This window comes from Siniperca chuatsi, linkage group LG21 (assembly GCF_020085105.1).
Source record: "Siniperca chuatsi isolate FFG_IHB_CAS linkage group LG21, ASM2008510v1, whole genome shotgun sequence".
Lineage (NCBI taxonomy): Eukaryota > Metazoa > Chordata > Actinopteri > Centrarchiformes > Sinipercidae > Siniperca > Siniperca chuatsi.
Genome location: NC_058062.1, coordinates 9,535,142 through 9,556,121, shown reverse-complemented (window position 1 = coordinate 9,556,121; position 20,980 = coordinate 9,535,142). Strand labels below are relative to the sequence as shown.

The 20,980-nt window shown below is 39.1% G+C and overlaps 2 protein-coding genes across 3 annotated transcripts; one reads left to right on the top strand and one right to left on the bottom strand.

Moving 5' to 3' along the window:
* Positions 1-184: 184 nt before the first annotated feature.
* eif3g (eukaryotic translation initiation factor 3, subunit G) lies at positions 185-3,563 on the top strand. Of its 2 annotated transcripts, none has more exons than XM_044180644.1 (10): positions 185-296; positions 386-432; positions 1,204-1,292; positions 1,842-1,901; positions 1,995-2,099; positions 2,254-2,449; positions 2,576-2,686; positions 2,799-2,935; positions 3,265-3,371; positions 3,455-3,563. In XM_044180644.1, the coding sequence occupies exons 1-10, from the start codon at positions 274-276 to the stop codon at positions 3,468-3,470; spliced, it is 891 nt and encodes a 296-aa protein (XP_044036579.1). In that variant the 5' UTR covers positions 185-273; the 3' UTR covers positions 3,471-3,563. The 2 variants fall into 2 exon arrangements, with proteins under 2 accessions (XP_044036579.1, XP_044036578.1); XM_044180643.1 differs by having other exon boundaries at positions 187-296; positions 2,576-2,692.
* Positions 3,564-5,785: 2,222 nt separating this feature from the next.
* dnmt1 (DNA (cytosine-5-)-methyltransferase 1) lies at positions 5,786-19,841 on the bottom strand. Its single transcript, XM_044180637.1, has 34 exons — positions 19,639-19,841; positions 19,116-19,152; positions 18,449-18,556; positions 18,112-18,352; positions 17,918-17,990; positions 17,689-17,773; positions 17,546-17,586; positions 17,414-17,465; positions 17,225-17,308; positions 16,849-16,958; positions 16,566-16,684; positions 16,257-16,349; positions 16,015-16,166; positions 15,323-15,510; positions 13,167-13,350; positions 12,533-12,630; positions 12,000-12,147; positions 11,564-11,679; positions 11,286-11,487; positions 11,065-11,198; positions 10,779-10,958; positions 10,466-10,690; positions 10,179-10,371; positions 9,812-9,902; positions 9,565-9,705; positions 9,155-9,437; positions 8,897-9,038; positions 8,330-8,496; positions 8,019-8,196; positions 7,704-7,899; positions 7,465-7,628; positions 7,156-7,272; positions 6,176-6,269; positions 5,786-6,079 (listed from the first exon to the last, which is right to left on the bottom strand). Exons 1-34 carry the CDS (start codon positions 19,683-19,685, stop codon positions 6,042-6,044), a joined length of 4,521 nt encoding a protein of 1,506 aa, XP_044036572.1. The 5' UTR covers positions 19,686-19,841; the 3' UTR covers positions 5,786-6,041.
* Between the last annotated feature and the right edge of the window lie 1,139 nt (positions 19,842-20,980).

Genomic DNA, 20,980 nt, shown 5'->3' with positions numbered 1-20,980 from the left:
GAATTGTTACTGTATATCTCCTGACCAAGTTTTGATCATCATAATATAAAGCGAAAATATCATATATGATTACACATTATTTTCACCCTCCCGCCAGTAATACATAGTTTGAAACCAAGTGTTAAAAGGCTAAAATAGAATATATTACTCTTATTGTGAAGCTAAAAGTTAATCAAACGTGGTACTTTTATTGCGAAGTTAAAGTCCCGGAAGTGTGCATAGTGGCGGCTCGGCTCGCACTCTTTGCGTCCTGAAGCTAAGCTAGCTGAGAGGATGCCGTCGATTGAATACGACGAGTGAGTGTTATTATAAGCATTTAATGATTTCTGCTTGTATTGGAGATATTTTATCGATCTAATATTGCCTACCAATCTCTCATTTACAGCTCAAAGCCCAGCTGGGCAGATCAAGTCGAGGAGGAAGGAGATGAAGGTAAAGAGCTAGTTAGCTAATGCTAGCACATCTCTTGTAGTTTGGTGCCCGGAGGAGGAGGCCGGCAAGGCGGCTTCCACTTCTTCCACGTGGTTGTCGGGCGTAATGCTCGAGCTAAAAAAATATACTTACCTGTGGTGTTTTGAATAGCTAATATTTTAATGGCGCAAGTCATACGTTTGAGTGACTGACATAACTTGGCGATTTATTGATGAAATATGTTATCGACATATGCTGTGGCCTGTGGATAGTGACGTAGGCAGTGTCATTCGCTAGTAACTGTAAGATAGCTAGAAGTTAGCAAGCTTACCGTTAGCAAGTTAACTAGCTACGTCACTGGCTTTAGTTAGACTTAAACGTAATGTATGGCTAACGAAAGTAAAACACGCTGTCTTCACAAATGTTCACATTTTCATTTGGGTGTAAAATGGGTCCTGGGCCAATTAGAAGTGGAGATGTGATCAAGAGAAGAGAAAGTCTGGGGCTGCTCCATTGACAGTGTTGACAGCATAGTGTAAGTAATGTGTTCATGGCCAAATTAACATATTTCTACAATCGTTATTAGTATTTAACCATGAACAATGTCCTATGTGGAAAAGGCTCACAGTAATATCTCAGTCGCCATTTACATCTTTGATCAAATATTCTCTGAGGCTAAAGCATCTATATCGGACCAACACAATCAAAAGCCTCCAAGAAAAGTGCAGGTAAAACACTTTCTTTGCCTTTCTGTCTTGTTTCTCTAAGTCTAACTTCATATTCTCTTGTCAGGAACACTACCACCCCCCAAGGAAACCATCAAAGGAAATATAAAAACTATCACGGAATATAAAATCGATGATGATGGAAAGAAGTTCAAGGTAATTTGAGTTTTATTAAGGTATATGTTGCTGCATCTGTTAAGATTCACTTTAGAAATGATCTTGCATTTGAGTGTAAGTCTACCTGTGCCATGAGACCAACACATTGTGGTACAGATGCATTCAGCAGTTCATCTTTCAAGCATCAGGACTCTTAGTAGTAAATCTTAATAAACATCAAGCAGGGTATTTTTCTTTGCTGATTTACATTTTTCTAGATATCTTAAATTACAAACCTTTGCCATTAGGCTTGTAAAATTTCAAAAGCAATAGATGTAGTCATTAATTGGTCTGTATAACCTAGGTTCTCTGCCACTCCTTTTTTGTTGATAACCTTAACCGCTATAAAACAGCTCTTGAGGTCTCAGCCCCAGCACTCACTAGAGCTTTGAATTGACTGTATGCTTCATACATTTATACATGTTAATTAGTACCACAGTAGTTTGTAAGTGCCATAAATGTTTGGGCATTTTGATTACAGTAAATAAAACATTTTTGGATCTGTGAAATAAAAATGAATTATGCATTTGTTGCCTTTTTGCCCTCTAGATTGTGCGGACCTTCAAGATCGAGACAAGAAAAGCCTCAAAAGCTGTTGCCAGGAGAAAGGTGTGCTTTTAAATTGAATTTAGTTGAAGCTGAAGTCACTCAAGACTTTGCGTAAAGTCAGGTGTCATGTATTATATTGTCTTCTCATTTCAGAACTGGAAGAAATTTGGCAATTCTGAGTTTGATGCACCAGGTCCTAATGTTGCCACCACCACAGTCAGTGATGATGTCTTCATGACTTTCATTTCCAGCAAAGAGGTGAGCATCCATTGTGAGCTTTAACAGTTTGTGCTGCTGCTCACTGATGTGTAGCAGTCCACATAATGCATGTAAACTCACTTTAACTGTGGTATTGGTCTGTAATTCACTCGATTTTAGCTTGTTACTGAATACCCCATCGTACCTCTTGCAGGACTTGAATGCCCAAGACCAGGATGAGGATCCCATGAACAAACTGAAAGGACAGAAGATTGTGTCTTGCCGTATTTGCAAAGGCGACCATTGGACCACCCGCTGCCCGTACAAGGACACCCTGGGACCCATGCAGAAGGAGCTGGCTGAACAGCTTGGGCTTTCCACTGGAGACAAGGATAAGCCTGCAGGCTCTGGTACCATCAGCACTTCATTCACACCATCAGATTTAGATTTGTTTTTTGTAATCCACTATTAGACTTGGTGGTTGGCTGTTCTTAAAGTTATGACTGATGTGGCCTGCTTTTCTTCTCTTTCAACAGCGGAACCAGAGCCTGTACAGCCTGCGCAGAGCAAGACTGGGAAGTATGTGCCCCCCAGCCTGAGGGATGGAGGGACGCGAAGGGGCGAGTCCATGCAGCCGAATCGCCGAGGTGGGTGTAAGTTGCTTTTCTTACTTTCTCTATTCACCCATTCTGTACTTGAGTCATTGTACAGCTGCAAGAACATTGCTCAGTACAAACGATATCTGTTTTCACCGGACAGCGGATGACAATGCCACTATTCGTGTGACCAATCTGTCTGAGGACACCCGTGAGACAGACTTGCAGGAGCTCTTCAGACCATTTGGCTCCATCTCGAGGATCTATCTGGCCAAGGACAAGAACACTGGACAGTCAAAGGTCAGTGCTTATCTTAAGAATACAAAAACAATCACCTTTTTAATGTTGGAGGCATTTAAAAAAATTCTAAGGAAAGAAGGAAGCCAAGTAGAGACGAATTATTAAAGCAGGTGTGTATAGATTGTAGACCATAATTTGTAATTCTTACACAAGTGCAACATGGTATACATGGTATATTGACTGTAATGGGTTTCTTTTGCATCTGTGAAACAAAGTATATACTTTTTGAGTTAATGACTAGCTGGCACTGCCAGGAATTGTGGTGCAGACCAGAAGCACAGCATGGTCCAGTTGTCTCATCCATCAAGTGCTTACTTTGTTTCCTGCAGGGATTTGCCTTTATCAGTTTCCACCGTCGGGAGGATGCAGCCAGAGCCATCGCAGGAGTGTCAGGATTTGGATATGATCATCTTATTCTCAATGTTGAATGGGCCAAGTAAGTGATAGTCAGTTTTGTCAATTAAGTGTTAAAGCATGTTATTTATTCTTGCTACCAACCTTATTTAACTCTCTTTGCAGGCCATCAAACAACTGAGGAATCCATCAGAATATGTTCGAGGATAATGCCAGATTTTATTATTGTGGTAAAATATGGCTGTTACCTAAATAAAGAGAATCGATGTTTCAATTTTCTTGTCATTGTTTTCCTTCTAGTTTGTGTAGCTTTTACATTTCCAGGCAGCTTCTATTCTGACTGAACCTTCAGTTCTTTTGATTTTTTTTAAAGCTATACAGTCATTGGCTTGAAACTAGACCTATAAAGTCGTGTTACAGTTTTTCTCAATTGTTTACACACTAACACTGGTACTTGGGACACAGTGACCACAACCTGTAATTCATGTACCAACCCCCTGAACCAGTTCTTCTAAAAATACAGGCACATTTCCTGCTTTATACTCAGAGTGCAGTTCTAAACCACACTTTTTTCAAAACACTACACACAATTCTCTACATTTGGCACATGAATAAAATCTCTTGTGTTCACATGGAACACATTGTAATTCAAAATGCTAAACTTCAATTTCAAGCTATACACTGACTCCTGCAGAACAGATGTTGCACATTTGTTCAATTAGCAATCAGAGCTTTAGCAATAAAAGGCCAACAGGTGAGCTCTTCTGTTTTGGAGCAACATTGCCAACATAGGAGAGAGAGAGGCATAGCAAGTGGAGTGGGAGGAGGAGGAGGACCAAGGAGAGCCATACTCAGGCCACCATGGTCTAACAATGAGGGAAGCTGGGCAGAGTACACCCCAGTTGAGCAGGTTCACAGCAGTGTCCATTGTCCAGACTTTCTGAAATGAAAATAGGTCAGAAATCTTCTATTACAGCATTGTAGTACCGCATATCAATACAATACTCAATGATTACTGTAGAACAGTATTGCATTTGTAAACAAAGTATGTTTTATGTATGTATGAGTCTGGGAACTGTATTCCTACCTACACAATATTTACTGCCTGGAGATGGAAGGTCTATGACCTCAGTCTGCATACGCGTATACCTCTTCTGTAAGCTCTGGAAGATGCATGTGCAGATGTAGCTGTAGAAGCTTTTCAGGGCTGGATTCGCCATGCTATGCAATACTTCCCTCGCTGCTTGGCCAGGGAGAACATTGCCTGCCATGTTGTTGAGATGCTGTGGCCAAAACAGAAGACAATTATTAGTTTTTACTGTACAGTACATTTTTCTATTATTTCTCCTGTACATATAACACTACACATCCAACTTTGTCTTTGTTGGAATGTATACAGTTGTTGGGAAAAACATTAATATTACAGAATGTATATATATATATATATATATATATATTCTATTTGAGTATAAAACATACAAAAATTATTTTACAACAGACTTCTGTTGTAAACATACTAAGTGTAACACTGAACATACAAAAGGCATAAGTCTCCTGATAATGTATTCACACTAGTGTTTTATATTCACAGCGGTTTTACGTTCAGCACATCGGTGTTTGGTTCAGAAATGTTTATTCATATGATGGTGTGTGTGTGTCATTTTAACACAAAATACAATTTTGAGAAGACATAATTCAAACACATTGTTTTGAATGCAGTTTCATTTTGCAGATTTATAGTTTTGCCTTTTGGATTTGTGTGTAGTTTGAGAATATGAGGATGCTTTCAGAAAACGTCTATAAACTGATAACAGATCAAAAATGGAGCGCTCCATATACGGATGTAAATGCAGGAAGGGCATATTGAATTCTGATCACTCAAGCCACACTTGGAAAGTCAGTGGTTTGCTTGTTTTCATGAGTGCAAATACTTCCAACTGCACTGAAGGACCACCTAGTCACCTATGTAGTTTCCATGATGTACTCAACCACAAACAGTACTTGATATATTACTTCTTGTTTTATTCCTGTACAAATCAGTACATTTGTCTAAAAATATGTTTGGCTAAGCCAGTGACTAATACCTGACAAATCACTGATGCAACAATGTAAATCCATTATTAGCAAGCAGTCTTTCCTCATCGATTTGCAACATTGCCAACAATTGCATAATACAAGCAGAGATATCAAAGCCATAGCTACACTGGTAGACACAAAATCTCTTCTGGTTGAAGCGCATGTATAATTAGTCATGCCTAATTTGTTATTCAAAAGATGCCCCCACCAACATTTAAAAAAAACAAAAAAACAAAGTGGTTAGTAAAAACCTATCAGACATAATCAATCCAGATACAGGTGTAAACTGAAATTTTTCAAATCTGTGTGACAGGTGTGAACATAGCTGTAAATATTTTACTTGACCTTTAATACTAATATTACCAGCTTTATTAACATCACTTCCTTAACTGCTCAGTGTTCATTTCAATTCACAAACGATCAATTTCATAAGAGCTTTATTTGAAACATTACACATAAAAAACTACATACAATTTATCCCACATTGGATGAACATTTCAACAAACATGATTAAAAGCACATTTAAAACTTAAAATATGGAATGGCACTGCACAGAATGTCCATGGTAGCCACTTAGTGACACAGTTGAAAGCCAGCTTATGTAAAAGAAATGATTTCCCGATATGTCAGCGTCAGGATTTGTGGAACCGATTCTTGCTGGGAAGGAAACCAGGGACTAATCAGAGGCCTCCATTTTCTCTTGTTTGATGTTCTCTGTGGGGGGAACAAAAACACATTTGTATAAGGATTTCTGCATATTCAAGTGTTGAATGCCAATCAGGAAAAGTGTAATTCAGACTGATGAGTCACCTGATGCTTTTTCTTCCTTTATTCTCTCCATGACACACTTCTTAATCTCCAGGCCTATGGCCCTGGAGAGTGGAGGAGGCACAGCATTCCCAACCTGGCAGAAATGGGAAGAAGCAATTACATGATCAGTGATAGAGTTTAAAAATGTGTCATTTGAACTTTAATGTTTCATTAAATTTTATAGAGAAGCCATGTTGGAATTGCTTGTATTTTCAGTATTAATATATTAGTATTTACATCTGCAATAACAGCAGTGTTGTGTTTTATAGCTTGTTTCTGCTGCCCTCATGTGGCAAAAAAGTGGCCAAAAATCTAACACTAACTTAAGGTCAGTTGTCCATTTACACATCCAGACACGGAGCAACATTAGCATTCATTTGGAGTCGTGTCTCTAGCCACTTGATGAATGAAACTCCAATATTTCACTTTAAGTCTGGTTTTGGTCTCCACTAACGCCTGTGGGAAATATCTGGCCTTTTATCTGTTAAATGCTCAACTTTGTTAATCAGCTAGTTGCTAACTTTCTCTGCCTTTTGGTGCTGGGCAGTGGCTTTCACTGAAAACAGCTGAATGCTGCGGGCGAAAACAATGCTATGAAAGTGGCGAGAGTGAACCAAAAAGGTAAAATTGCAGCTGCAAAAGCAAAACAATGAGCTGAAAGTTGTTATGAAGCTTGATAGAAAGAGGGAACTGCAGAGTCGGGTGATAATTGTTTGTGGGTTAATTTCTGAGTGACCTGTTTCACATTACAGCCATTTGATCAATTGTTATAAAAATATAGATTATAGCCACTTTAAGAAAAAACAAACAGTTGCAAACACCTTCCCAATTTCAGCGATACAAAATATTTAGTGATCATTTAACCAGCCAACAGAAGAGTGATGCACCCCAGTGTACATGTAATTTGGAACCAAAAGATAATAAAAACAGTCACTTCTGCTTGCTTTTCGAGTGAGCTTTAAATTAAACTAGGATTTTACCTGTCTGTGTTTGTCCAGGATGTTTCCAAAGAAGCGGTAAGTGTCGGGGAATCCTTGAGAGCGTGCACACTCCCTCACACTGACCACTCTGTGCTGCTCAGGGTGCAGAACGCGGCCCTGAAATTAAAATGCTCAGATTAAGATCCAAAAGGCAGGAAATCTGTAACAGGACTTGAAAGTGTTGATTCATTCTATACAAATGAGACAAAGAGGGGTGTTGTAGTACAGTATAGTACTTTCGTGCCAATTTTGAAACATTCTGGCTAAAAATGGTTTTATTTAAACTCAATTTATAAGAAGATGATGTACCTGCTTGCCCATGGGTTCAGGGTTGGTGACAGTTGTGCTGAAGAAGCCATCCCACTCCAATCTGCCGTAGAGTCCGGCCCAGTGATTGTGGCGGTTCCCAGTGTGGGGCAGACACCAAGGGATCAGGGTGTTAAACTGCCTGTCTGCAGGGTCGCATGGCTTCCCTAATACGACAAACATAATCAGAGATGCCGCCACACTAGTAGAAAAGTAGGAAGTAGAAAACTAGACCTACATACCTCCTGCACAAGTGCAAACACCTCTGAGTGCACCAGTGCTGCTGCGTCCATTCTTTTTATCAGAATGCGTATAACGCAGTTTCTTGGTCATAGTGCCATCTCTCAGCCGAACCTCAATGTTTGGCAGATCCCTCCAGTCGGAGCCTGGAGCCAAGGGGATGTGACGCATCCGACCTTCAACCAGAGCACTCATGTCCTGAGGACACAAAGATCTTTTGTTATAATCATAGCTTTTACCATCAGTTAGACGACAAGTGATCACATTACAATCCTACATCAAACACATATCTACATCATGTTAATGAGACAGTTCACCTTGCAGATATGATCTCTGAGAATTGGCTGATACTGTGTGCCTCTGATCTGCCTCTGGAACCAAGACTGAGGCTCCCCGTTGTAGGAAATCTCCAAAGCAGCTGCACCATTGCGAATCTCTGGCAGGTCAGACATGGTGTCTCTGACAGTGATAGTTCTGTAGATTCCTCCATTACCTCTGTTGAAGACAGAAAATTTAGTCTAGTGTAGTCACACTGAGGCATTATTATGAACTATTTGAGGAGCTGTACAGGTTTGTGATCTGGAATTACAGATTTTGTAAATGGTACAGTAGAGGATGTTTACATTACCGTGTGACATTACTGACGTATTTCTTTTCGTCCACCACCACGCTCAGAGAGCAAGCTCTGGGAGCAAACACATGCAGAGGCTCAGGATAACGCGGCAACTCCTCTCCAGGAGCAGCAGCCAGGATGATTGCCCTGCGGCGGGTCTGGGCAACACCGTACTGACCAGCCTGATGAAGAGGGCAGCATTGAGCATGTTAGTGGTCTAATAAAGCTGACTTCCATCATCATAAAAATGCTGGCATGTAGGCATCCTCACATTAAGAAATTTGGGGAGACTTGTAATTTAATAATTCTTGTTCATTTAAACAAAGTTATGGTTAGGTTTCGCAATTTTTTGTATTCCCCCTCCTCCAAATTTGAGATAGCCAAGTGAATTTGCTGCTGTCCCCACCACTGCCAACACCTCTATTGGTGCATCTGGGGAGGGTATATACACTTAGCCATGTGTCTCCTCCAACACTCATGGTGTTGCCAGGCACTTTTATTTGCAGATAAGGAGTTTTACCAGGTGAGTTTAACACGTGCATAGGTTAATGCTATTCCCCAGATGAAGAGAGTCAGACCCACCTGAAGGACACCAAAAGTACACTGGTAGCCCATGCGCACAAGGCAGCGTAGAGTCAGCTTCAGGACCATGGAGCTTTTGAATGAGACAAAGTTCCTCACATTCTCAAGCAGGAAGAACTTGGGTCTGTAGTAATCACAGTAACTGCAAGAGAGAAACTTATTTTAAAAGTGCACTTCAGGACTGGAAACTCGCATCATCATGTTTACAATAAATCTCTTAAGGGTCAAGATGTGAATCTGCTCTTATAAGACACTGACCTGAGATAGGAGACCACAAGCGAGTTCTTGAATGCGGAATAAGTGCGTGAGTTGAAGCGGTTCATCCCACTGAAACCTTGGCAAGGAGGTCCTCCACACAGCATCTCCACGTCACCTTTCTGAGGCAGCTTCTGGCCAAGAGAATTTGTCTTCTCTCCAGACATGACCAACTTCAGCAAGGTGTTGCAGTCCTCAGTGAACACTGTGGTGCCAGGGTTGTTGAGCCTGAAGGCCTGTGCTGCAGGCTCCCACATCTCTATGGCCCACAGAGTCTCAGAGATACCTAAAGGCAACCAGCAGTCATGTTTTCAGAATTGCATTGAAAAATAAAGCTGCAGTTGACCATATGTCTCTGTATGTCAACATTTGTGGAGAACATATTTCATGAGTGGCACGGAACAAGTATTTACCAGCCTGGTGGAAACCTTCAGAAAGTCCACCACAGCCAGAGAACACATCCAGTGTACGATATTTGGGCACTTTGAGTGTCTGTGGTTCATTCTGAGAGTCCTGTGGTTCTTGTGCAGCTGATGCCTTTCCTTTGCCCTTACCTTGTAGAAAAAAAAAAAAAAATAGGATCATTGGATTAGGATTTCATTGAGCCTAAAACCAATTTTAGACAAAAAAAGATTTGTTTTCATATGTCTGCATTTTCACCTTTCCCTTTGCCCTTGCCTTTGCCTTTCTGAACAGCAGAGCGAGCATGATTTGGAGGGTCTTCAAAGCTTTTTGATTTTGCATTATAGGCCTGAGAGGAATATGCATAACAACAAACATGTAAACATGTAAGTATGGGCATTGTTTCCTAATTTTCAAGTCTTTCCAATTTAGCTCAACATTTGATTACCAAGTTTTCATATTAGACAATTAGCATGACAGTTTTGTCTAGCTTATACAGTGAATCCATGCACTGTTGATTGTGTTTCATGCTAGCAGTGGGGTTTAAAGTGTTTAAAGATGCCATTTTGCTGATCAATTACCTAATCTGAAATTACTGCAGATACAAAAGTATTAGCAACTGTACCTCCAGGAAATAGAAGCGGTCAGGTCCACCACTGGAATAGTCCTGGACTGATTCATTCAGGTCTTCTCCATATTCTACTTTACAGCGACCGAGCACCTCTGTCATGCTGACAGTCACTTCTTCATCACTCCAGTATAGCTGATTGATGTCTGTGTGGTAACTGGCTTTGACACCTTTGTGAGTGTTCTCAGGCCTAAGAAATGAGACAAAAGCCAGTTCATTCTGAACAATCATTTGTTACAGACTAAACCCTAACTCACAACCAATTTAATTGTAATGTTGTTTACCTGTAGAACTTGTAGAGTCGCAGTTTGACCTCCGAGCTGTCAGGTTTCCCGTTGCTACGCCGGTGACAGAAGATCTCCTTGATGCGCCCAATGCGGAAAGGCTCAGGAGCATCCAGGTTTGACCCCTTGATGTAGTCTGAGGACTTCCTGTAATATTCTGGATACAACTCCTCATCCACATCCTCTTTCCTATGGGAGCGCTTCACTGGACTAGCTGGCTTCATACTGAGAGCCGGGAACAGAGGCAGTGAGGCTCATATTTTCTTCATTGTACGAGTTGAGTAAATTACAAAATTTGAATCCCTTATCTCACCTGAAATTAAAAGCCTCAGGAGGCAGGTAGACACCGTCTCCCACCCTGAACTGCTCCCCCTTAAAGCAGGCCAGAGCATACAGAGCCTTGGAGTCGCTGTCTTTGTCCACCAGTGGTTCAAATGCACGAGGAATTTCCTGTTCCTCTCTCTCTTTAGTCCTAGCACAGCTGCCACAGAACCTAAACGTGAAGGGGAGCATATCCACTACCAGATTAATTTTTTTTGTCTTAAAAAAAAAAAAAAAAAAGTCACATGCAGTACAATACATGTGTAGATGGCACTTACTTGAACTTGCAGTCTTCTGATGGAGTGGTCTTGGGAGGAGTCTCAAAGCGGGCAAACTCTGTGTCATACCAGAACTGATAGAAGAAACTCTTCCCGTCATCCTCAATCACCTTGAGGTCAACATCAATGCCCCCCTAAAATACCAGTAACAGTAAGTAACCAAGGGGATCAAGAAAAATATTTAACAAAATGCAAATTAAGCTGCTGTCAAGTTAACTTACCTCCATAAACCAGTTGTTAGATGGGGCCTTATACGTGACATTAACTTTGCCTTGCACATAATTGAGCAGCATGCCTTCACACTCATCCACAATGACAAGCTCCAATGGATCAGAAGACTCTCCTAGCACTGTGTGAATCCCACGAAGGAACCAGTGGGCATGGAACATCTTTCCATTGATGTCCTCCCACAGTGATGTGATCCTGAGAAGGAATACATCATTAGATTTATAGAAGCCACAATGACAAAATGTAATTAAGGAGTCTAAAAATGTCGTACCTTGCCAGATACAGAGGAGTGGTTGGATCCTCTGATGAAACTGAGACACAGTCGCCCACCTCCAGCACCTCATCATTCACACAGACCTTCCTGTAGTACTGTTTCTTCCCCTCAGTCTGAAGGGGGTTTAAGACAAATATGCTTTATATACAGACACATGCACAGCTGGGTTCTCATGCATGACAGGAAAACGTCATTGTGACAACCAAGGAAACTTAATTTTTTTTTTTATATATATATATATATATATATATATATATATATATATATATATATATATATATATATATATATATATATATATATATATATATATATATATATATATATATATATATATATATATATATATATATATATATATATATATATATATATATATAGAACACACACACACACACACACACAAGATAAAAGAGAAAGAAGGAGAAAATACCTGAACAGGCTCGCCGATCCATGTCAGTTTGCATTGGGTCTGCTTCTTCCTCTTAGCATGAGACACCTTTTTGGACTTCTCCACTGGAACATCTTCCTCTTCAATGTTCTCATCATCTTCAGCCTCCTTTACTGCAAGATTTGGGCATCTAAACATGTATGTTGGCAAAACAGGAATTAAGGACTACAGACTTGTCACAGTACATGAAAGCATAATTCTTGAAAATTTTGATAGATACACAAATTAACTACACAGAACAAAGAATAGTGCAAAAGCAAATGTCAAACACAAGTACTAACAAAAGTAAAAATGTATGTTCTGTTCTTTCAGCACATGTATGCATAGAAGAGTGCTTCTGTGACGTTAAACATTTGTCCTTGTCTTTTCTTCTACATTAAGGTTGTTACTAGGTGCAGGTGTTAATTTCACAACAAGCAACTAAACTGGGAGACTCAGACCACAAAACCTTTGCCAACATACAGTCAGAAAGTTGCATATTAAAGACAGACTGAACTGTCCAGAGAGTTGCTCACCTTCTCTGCTTACAAGCCTGCTTGCTTTTGCCACTTCCTCCAAATTTGACCATGTCCTTGCAAGCTGTACACTTGCCACAATCAGGAGATTGGCAAACCTGAAGACAGACAAGAAAATGTAATTTTTAACAGTTGAAATCCATACAGATGGCGCAAATCAAATACACATTATACAACAAGTAGTTCCGAAAAGATCAGCGTGACAGCACACCATGCTCATCACAAAAATATATTACTCCGCAAGGTGCGGCGCTACTAGCTTAACACATGTGAAGTTTGCAGACGTAGTAGCTAAAATCTGTCCCCCCCCCCGGTTGGTTGACTCAACATGGACTAGAAATGATCACTGTTACTAGGCCGTTACTAAGGATTGGCCTACTTGCTGGAATAGTAAACTACTTTTCATTACATATGAGGTATGACTAATAAGTGGAAAACAATCAGTCACGTCAGTAGAATCCTGTGTTTCCAGGGAAACAGCGATAACACTAGCAAAAAGTTTTATTGCCCCACAATGAATACATTTTTATTATTTTATTTTGCTCGTAACTGTTTAATCGCATATAATATTGCTTAATCAGACACTGTTGAATTGGTGTTTTAACAGTGGGGCTTCACTTTCATAACCACTCACCTCACAGACACCACAGCGCTGTCTTTTGGCCCCACCACCTTCTTTATCACTCTGCTCTATCTGATCAGAGAAGAAGGTATCAAAGATCTGGTACACGAGCTTGGTAGTGGTCGCTTTAGTCGGTCCCTTACTGTCCTTCTCTATCTTTGTTGGGTGACGAATGGCCTGTCTTCTGGCAGCTCTCCTGTCAATAAAAGTAAGTTTGTGTTCAGAGGAGAGGTCCATTTGGCCTGGCACAAATACCTGATGATATGTGGAGCGATGGCATTATGAAACCCCTGGCCGTCAACACACCACAGCATCAGGCCATGCAACATAAGAAACAAGCAAACAAAACCAAACAGACACAGTAAACATGTACAATGCAGAGTTCCTGTTTGATGAAACTGGCCAATAATGTTCTTTCCAAACATTCAGGCCTGCAGAGTTACGACTAAAGGTTTAGAGAATGTGCTTTCATTTCATCTGGCAAACAACACGTCCCCCCCTTTTAAGTTAAACATAAGCTCTGCTGTAAGACTTCTCTTAAGATGATTCTCCCAGTCAATTTTACAAAGAAAAGATTTCCTTCAACACTTCCTTCCTAAACTCTAACCTCTGTTCTAAATAGTGTTGAGTTTGACTAAAATGACACTGAGGAGAACCCTAGCCTAAGGAGAGCCCAGGTCTAACTTAACTTTGTTTTATATTTTGTATTACTGTATTTAATCTAGGTCTCAGCACATTAAGCCCTGGGTTAACATATTGGAGAAATCATCAAATAGAGCTAACATCTGTAAAGCATTGTCTTCAAGAGTTACTGAGTTTTACCTAGATAAAGAAAACAATTAATATTTCTGTTCCAACCCTGATGGTTCACAACAGTGATGATAGCAGTGGGAATATCCCACGTTCAAACTTGCAGGTGTGAAACAACTGTCAAACCAGGGCTTATGTGCAGTGCAGTGAGAAAACCCCTCAGGAGACACTGTTGAAGTTCAAGGCTTCGACTGATTTTTCTTTGAGGAAAAAACAAAACAAAAAACGACTTCTGCATGGTGAGCAAGTTCAAACTGAAAAACTACTTCCCTTGTCTCCCAATTACCTTTTAGGGTCACTCCAGCCAATGGGACTTTATATTTCAGTTTTTTTAAAAACATATGTCACAAGTACTGGAAGTTTGCCTGAATGCAATGTAGAACAAAAAAGGAAAGCTTGCATATTTGAATAACAACATTTCATGACTGTTAAATGAAGTCAGTTTTTTCACTTCACACCTTTTCATGTCAAAGAGAACTTTTCTGTAAAGTATATTTTTAATATATATATATATATATATATATATATATATATATATATATATATATATATATATATATATATATATATATATATATATATATATATATATATATATATATATATATAAAAAAATCCTACCAGACTTTTTCTAGTTAATTTGTATTGATTGTGACTGAGTCAAGATAACTATGAACAATTCAAATATGCCAGATAAAATATAAAATAATGTAAAGCCAAAAAAAAAAAAAAAACAGAAAATAAATAAAATTACAAATAAATTTCCAGCATGAACTCTGGTTTAATGCTCTTTTTGTCCATATAGCTTTTAAAAAGCTTCACACTAACACACCACCATACAAGCTAAGGATGCATTCACAACAAGGCCTACCTACCAGTACAGCAGCATGCTGCGTTAGGAAATGTCAAAGGAATGTTAGACATTAGGGAGAACAAGGAGCGAGGAGCAGAAATACAGGAATATAAGCAAAAAATAAATAAAATGGATAACATCAAAATCTTGACGCATTTGTGCAAAGTAGCTGCTACTGGGAAAACTGGGTGAAGTTGAGAATGGGGAGTTTTCATTTAAGTTAAATGTAGCATGTACACTGCTCGTTAGTTTTCACTTTGACCTACTATGAAACCTTACTTGTATGTTTAATGGTACAATAAAACTGACAATTACAAGTATTTAGAGCAATATTTCCAGACTGCATGCCTTGAACATATACTGACCCCCGCCCAAAAACCTGCATACTATTCCCTTAAAGGCTTAGGGATCAAAGCCAGTGCTTTAAGGATTTTTGACTACTTCCAGCTGACATCGCTTCACGGTAAGAAGGAACCAAATCATAACCCTCATCTTTCAGCCATACCTCTTCCCTAGAGTGACTCCTGCAAGCTTGATTAAGTCTCTCATGCAGGGCGTAACAATGATGGGCTGCTCATCGGAGTCACCGGCCTCATCGTAGCTCTCCACCTGCTCTACCACAAACTGGGCGTGGCGCAGGAGTGTGTCTTCAGTGAAGCAGTTGAAGTTGAGCCCTGCAGGAGGCACAGTTGTCTGAGGGCAGGAGAAATAGAAGTTGGTCAGTGACAAGCGCTACAGTACATTGCCTTCTTGGAGGGGGGGGGGGGGGTATTGTAATCCAAGTATTGTAATTACTCATTTAGTCTCTAAAGTGTTAAAAGATAATGAAAGAGGCCCATCACTAGATACAGCCTCTTCAAAAATCGATAATTTTGTCTTAATTGTCCACTCTCATGCCAGAGGCTCTAACAGCAATTGTTAACATAACTTGTCTACTTTGACTTTTTTTTCCTATGAAATGACTGACTCAGTGTTTCTGTATATATTGAGTTTGTGATTTCTGAGACATGCAATTGCCATCAATGTGATATTTAAAACAAAAACAAACAAACACCCCCCCCCCCCTTCTGTAGCAGTAAACACTGATGAACCGTAGAAAAATGGAACCACATCAAATATGTCAGATATTGACTTGGCAGGAACAGACTGATCAACTAACAAAAGGTGACAGTTTGTGGCATTCACACATGTCCTCACCTCAATCTTGTTGAGAAGGTCCTCATAAGTGGCGTCACGATTCTTCTGGAGGAATTCCACCACGATCTTGCTCATATAGATCTTCTCTTGCATCAGTGCAAAGATGGGTCCGTACTCCTCACTTGGCTGCATCAGGATGTAATCAGCAAAAGCTGGATAATGAAAATAGATAAACCATTACTACATCATACAGGGTAAAGTGAGTAAAATAAATTAACATGTGGAGCAGAAAACTTTGCTACCTGTAGTGAAACCAATTAAAGCTTTTTCTCCACCATCAAAACCAGTGATCCACCAGGCATTGATAGGTCCAAGCTTCTTGGCAGGAACACCACCTGAAAAGGGGAAAAAAAACAAACAAACAAAACAAAAACAAAACAAAAAACAACAAAAAAAAAAAAAAAAAAAAAAAAAAAAACACCACACACAAAACACAGGTAAACATCTGCTTGGTTGTAGTTGCTATGAGGGGAAAAAAAACAAAAAAACAAACAAAAAACCATGTACAGGCAACATTAAGTTTCCATTTTTTGAAATATGGGTTTACACACCATCCAAGCAAGGGTTGTCATCATAGATGGGTTTGACAACACAGCTGAAGTAGAGCTCCACGTTCTTCTCAATTAGTCCAGAGTCGAACGGACAAAGGTGGCCACGCTTGTCATACACACTGCAAGACATAAGAGTTAATACTATAAACTGACGAAACCTCAGGTGCTGCAATACAAAAGCTTGTAACACTACGATATGAGTAGGGACATGTTTGTTCTTCTAAACTAGGCAAACAAGCCAAGTGTCACCTAAAACACTCAAGACTGATGGAGAATCACTTACCTGAAGTTTGTAATCTTGTGCTGTGGCAGATCCTCATAGCTCTCAAATCCATCCTCATTTGAGTCAAACAAGGAAAGGCGCTCATCTGTTAACATTTCTGGTTCATCCAGCTGAAGATGAAGAGCAGAATTGATTCAGGTTTTACGTTCTTCGAGTCAATAGAAAAGTGATGACATTAAAAATACACAAAAAAATTAAATAAACCAGACAATATTAAACATTACTATTACAATATCCAATACTGAAAAAACGAACAAAAGGGTTTCATGTGACAAACTAAATATGCAAATTGTAATCAATTCAAAATATATTGAAGTTTTACAAAAACACACATAAAAGCACCACTTTTTGAATGACAAAGTTGACAAATTCTCACTGCATTATCAGGGTCCCCTTGAAAGAACTTGAGATCTGAGTCATCCAAGTATTGTCTGCAGTCTGAACATTTGGGTGGTGGTGTCTGTAACAAAAAAGAAAGATTATACAGGTTTTGTAAGTGCTAAGCATTAATGCTTACAAAAATATTTACAGCTATGACACTTAGCTGAATGACCCAATTCATTACCTTTGCAGCAGAAACTGGCTTAATCTCACTCTTTGATTCTTCTGGAACAGCACTGCATAAAGAAAAGTATTAGTATGCTCATTTGTGTGAGCTCCATCACCAACATTAATGTTCAGAGGGCAAAAGACTTACATTTCATCTGAGTCCACTTTGAGACGCTTCTCCTCCCGAGACTACAACAGATTTGAAAGTATGGGCGGTGTTATATACCAGACATTGAGAACTGCACCAACTCTTGATGTTTAAAACATCACTGGCACATAAAAATGCTTCACCTCCTCAACGTCATCTTCCTCTTTCTTCGGTTCATTTTGTCCATTAGTAGCTTCTCCATTCAAGTCTTCAGACTTGCGCTTTTGACTGCAAGACAGGTTCACTTTTAAAAAACAGAACTGACACTTTTACATGAAAAACATGAGTTTATATTTTGTGTACTTGCTGAAAATGTGAATGACAAATTATAAAAAAAAGGCACAAGATAATAAAATAAAATCATATACGCACACTTTAGAGAACATTGACAAGATGGTTGGCTGTTTCCCAGCATTTCTTGTAACCCTGGTACTGGCTGGAGACTCTATAAAAAAAGAAAACAGATTAGTTTTTCCTATACCATTGTTTTGAAAAATTTGTGGGCCGTCTCCATCTTGGAATGCAGCCATTACATGATAAATATTAATATGAAGTCTCAAACGTACTTTTGGTGTCAGAATTTGCCTTGCTCCTGCGTCCACCCTTCCCCTTGGGAGCAGTTGGTGACTTGACAGCCTCCTCTTCCTCCTGAACGTCCATGGTTACATCTTCACTGTCCTCATCTTTGTGGCAACCATTTGTGAAGCCATTTGTCTTTCCATTCTGCTCTACGGCATCAACATGTGTGCCATTTTCAAGATGAAGCTCTTTTCCCAGCAAGGCCTTTACTTTAGAGATGTAGACCTCCTGAGGAAAGTACATGGCATACATCATCAGAGGAGAAATAATGAGCAGTAAAATTCCAGGATCAGTAATGATTCAGATACCTTAAAAGTCACTAACCATTGAGATCTCTGAACTTTTCATCTTTTCTTCCAGACTGGTCAGCTGGTCCTGAGCATCGACATGCAGGAAATCCTGCACCAACCTCAGCTTCTCTTTCACATGATCCTTGAATGACATTTAAAATAAAAAAAATGCATCGCATAACAGAATCTGAGAGGCTACTTGCAGCCAGAAAACAGTTAAGAAATGTTACTTGATACTAGTTCACCTGATAAATCCTTAATGCATTCTAACTTATAATTTCTGGCATATTCAAATTTGAAATCAGATAGCCTCAAGTTACATCTTTATTGCTGTCATTCATGACACTTTGGGTAGTGAAAGTGTTTGAGATACTCAATCCAAATTTAAAAAAAAAAAAGAGGCAAATTTGGCATCATCTGTACAGTTCATCTCTTGCTTTCAAATGATATGGAGAGACCCATTCAAGTTACTAAAACTACAATTGAACTAGACAATATTACAGACATTAGATTAGTGAAATCCAGTTGAGGGTGGAGATTCCCTTTGAGGTGACAGTATATTGTGAACCTACAATCATGTTCAATGGTCTTTGGAGTCCCAAACTTAACATTCATTAGCAACAACAATTAGTGAGCAGCTAGAGTAACACTTGGAGATTGCTTGCAGGTTTTCAAGTGCAGCAAGTAGACACAGAACCCACCTCGTCCGAAAATCCATCTGCATCAAGCACCTGCAGCCTGTGAACAACGAACATGTCAAAACAAGGATAAGGTAAGTTAACTAATGTGTGACAAAGCGCAAGCCATCTATGAGCACATTTCTTGCCAGGGTTGTAGCAATAAATCCAAAGTGACTGCGAGCTAGCAGAATCCAAACTTAGCAAAACTTCCTGAGTGGCGCCAAATCCCACACGCTGCTCCATCAATTGACAGGCTAAAGATGCTAACTGGCTACAGTTAAAAGGAGGCTAACGTTAACACTGTTTGTGGCATCAGCCCTAGCTGTTAAGTGGCAACAAGCTAACGCTAGCTGCAACTGCTAGTGCGAGCAAAAGGTAAAGTGGTGGACCCGCTCACGACAACCAGGGGAAGACGAGAGAAGGTCCGGAGCAGCTAGTTATATGGGGTTCACTGCTATTGTGGCTTTTGAACTAAGACAACAAGCTGCATGCTAGCTACATCATCAGGACATTATTAGCATTCACGTTACTAACGTTATCTTACCTTTTCCTGACATCCTCTGGCAGAGACAGGGAAGTCCTGGATGGCATGGTAAACAGCTAGCTAAACGTATAAGACAAAAGAGATAAAAGCTGTTTTAAAATCCGTTAAAACAATCCTTAAACCCGCCGTTGACAACTACAACGCGGCTCCACAGCGACTGCCTGTCGTTCGCTGTTTCTTGCAATGGAAGCTATAAGCAATTCGGGCGCGCGGGCCGTCTTTTCGCGCGGAAACCCGTGTGTTGTGGACTGTACCACTACAGTGATCTATAGGTAAAACACTTCCAATGTGGGACGCAATATCTCCCTGCTGAATGCATCGTTTGAATGCAAAACACATTTTCGTATAACGTATCATTTAGAAAACACAATTTTGATTGTCACGTGGTTGTATTTTTCAAAATGTAATTTTCTTGAAATGATCAACTAACTCGAACTACCACCACTGTTTGCCAGATGTTAGTTGTAGACAACTAACCAAGCGGAAGCAACCTGAACGTTGTTTACTAATGAGCAATATTAGCAATACATTTCTTCATTTGAGATAGTATGTATCTGTGCTTTTGAATGGACACATTGAAGAGATGACACTGTGCTTGTAGTGAATAATAGAGTTGTTGTGCAGGGTAACAGCTGTTGGTGACTTACATTCTTGTGTTACTGTTATGTATGTTTATGATTCCGATCCTGGCTGGTACATATAGAATGCCATTTTATTCAATATTAAATAAATAAATAGATACATAAATACGCCTATGAAATTAATAAATATGGCTATTAAATAAATAAATGAGTCAATATTGGTCAATAAATAATTACATTTTAAGGTTTTTATAACATTAGACTTTTATTTCATAACGCCACATTTATTTATTTTCATGGGACTAAATAGAAATTTGAGCGACTTCTATGATTTTATTTGGTAGACTTGTATGGAGGACATAGTAATAAAGCATTTCATTCATTAATAACTAATTGTACAATAAAAATAGGCATTAAGAAATGTATTTACAAATAGACTAAATTACAACGTAATTCCTTATTTGATATTTTAATGGGCAATAAAAAGAGGAATTATAAAAATTTACAAATTAAATATTAATCCATCAATAAATTAAACATTAAAACAGTCAATAAGTACATCATTTTAAAATACATTACATTAATAAATAATGGAATTTTAAAATCTATTTGAAAATGCCGTTTAAAAAGAGAAATAAATTACTGAATTCATAAATTGACTTAAGAATACAGATTTTAATCAGGCATTTAACAGGGCAATTTCTTTAAATTTAACTATTTTTTGATGGATTGATATTTTATTTGTAAATTCTTTTTATAAT

Bases quoted from the DNA above. Each gene is read 5' to 3' on its own strand.
- dnmt1 (XM_044180637.1), bottom strand. From the start codon at position 19,685: ATGCCATCCAGGACTTCCCTGTCTCTGCCAGAGGATGTCAGGAAAAG. The intron at 18,353-18,448 runs GTTAGTGACTTT...TACTTTCCTCAG, and splicing joins AAAGTTCAGAGATCTCAATG to GAGGTCTACATCTCTAAAGT. The intron at 11,488-11,563 runs GTACGACATTTT...ATTCCTTCTCAG, and splicing joins ACTCCTCTGTATCTGGCAAG to GATCACATCACTGTGGGAGG.
- eif3g (XM_044180643.1), top strand. From the start codon at position 274: ATGCCGTCGATTGAATACGACGA. The intron at 297-385 runs GTGAGTGTTATT...TCTCATTTACAG, and splicing joins CCGTCGATTGAATACGACGA to CTCAAAGCCCAGCTGGGCAG. The intron at 2,693-2,798 runs GTAAGTTGCTTT...TTCACCGGACAG, and splicing joins GCCGAATCGCCGAGGTGGGT to CGGATGACAATGCCACTATT.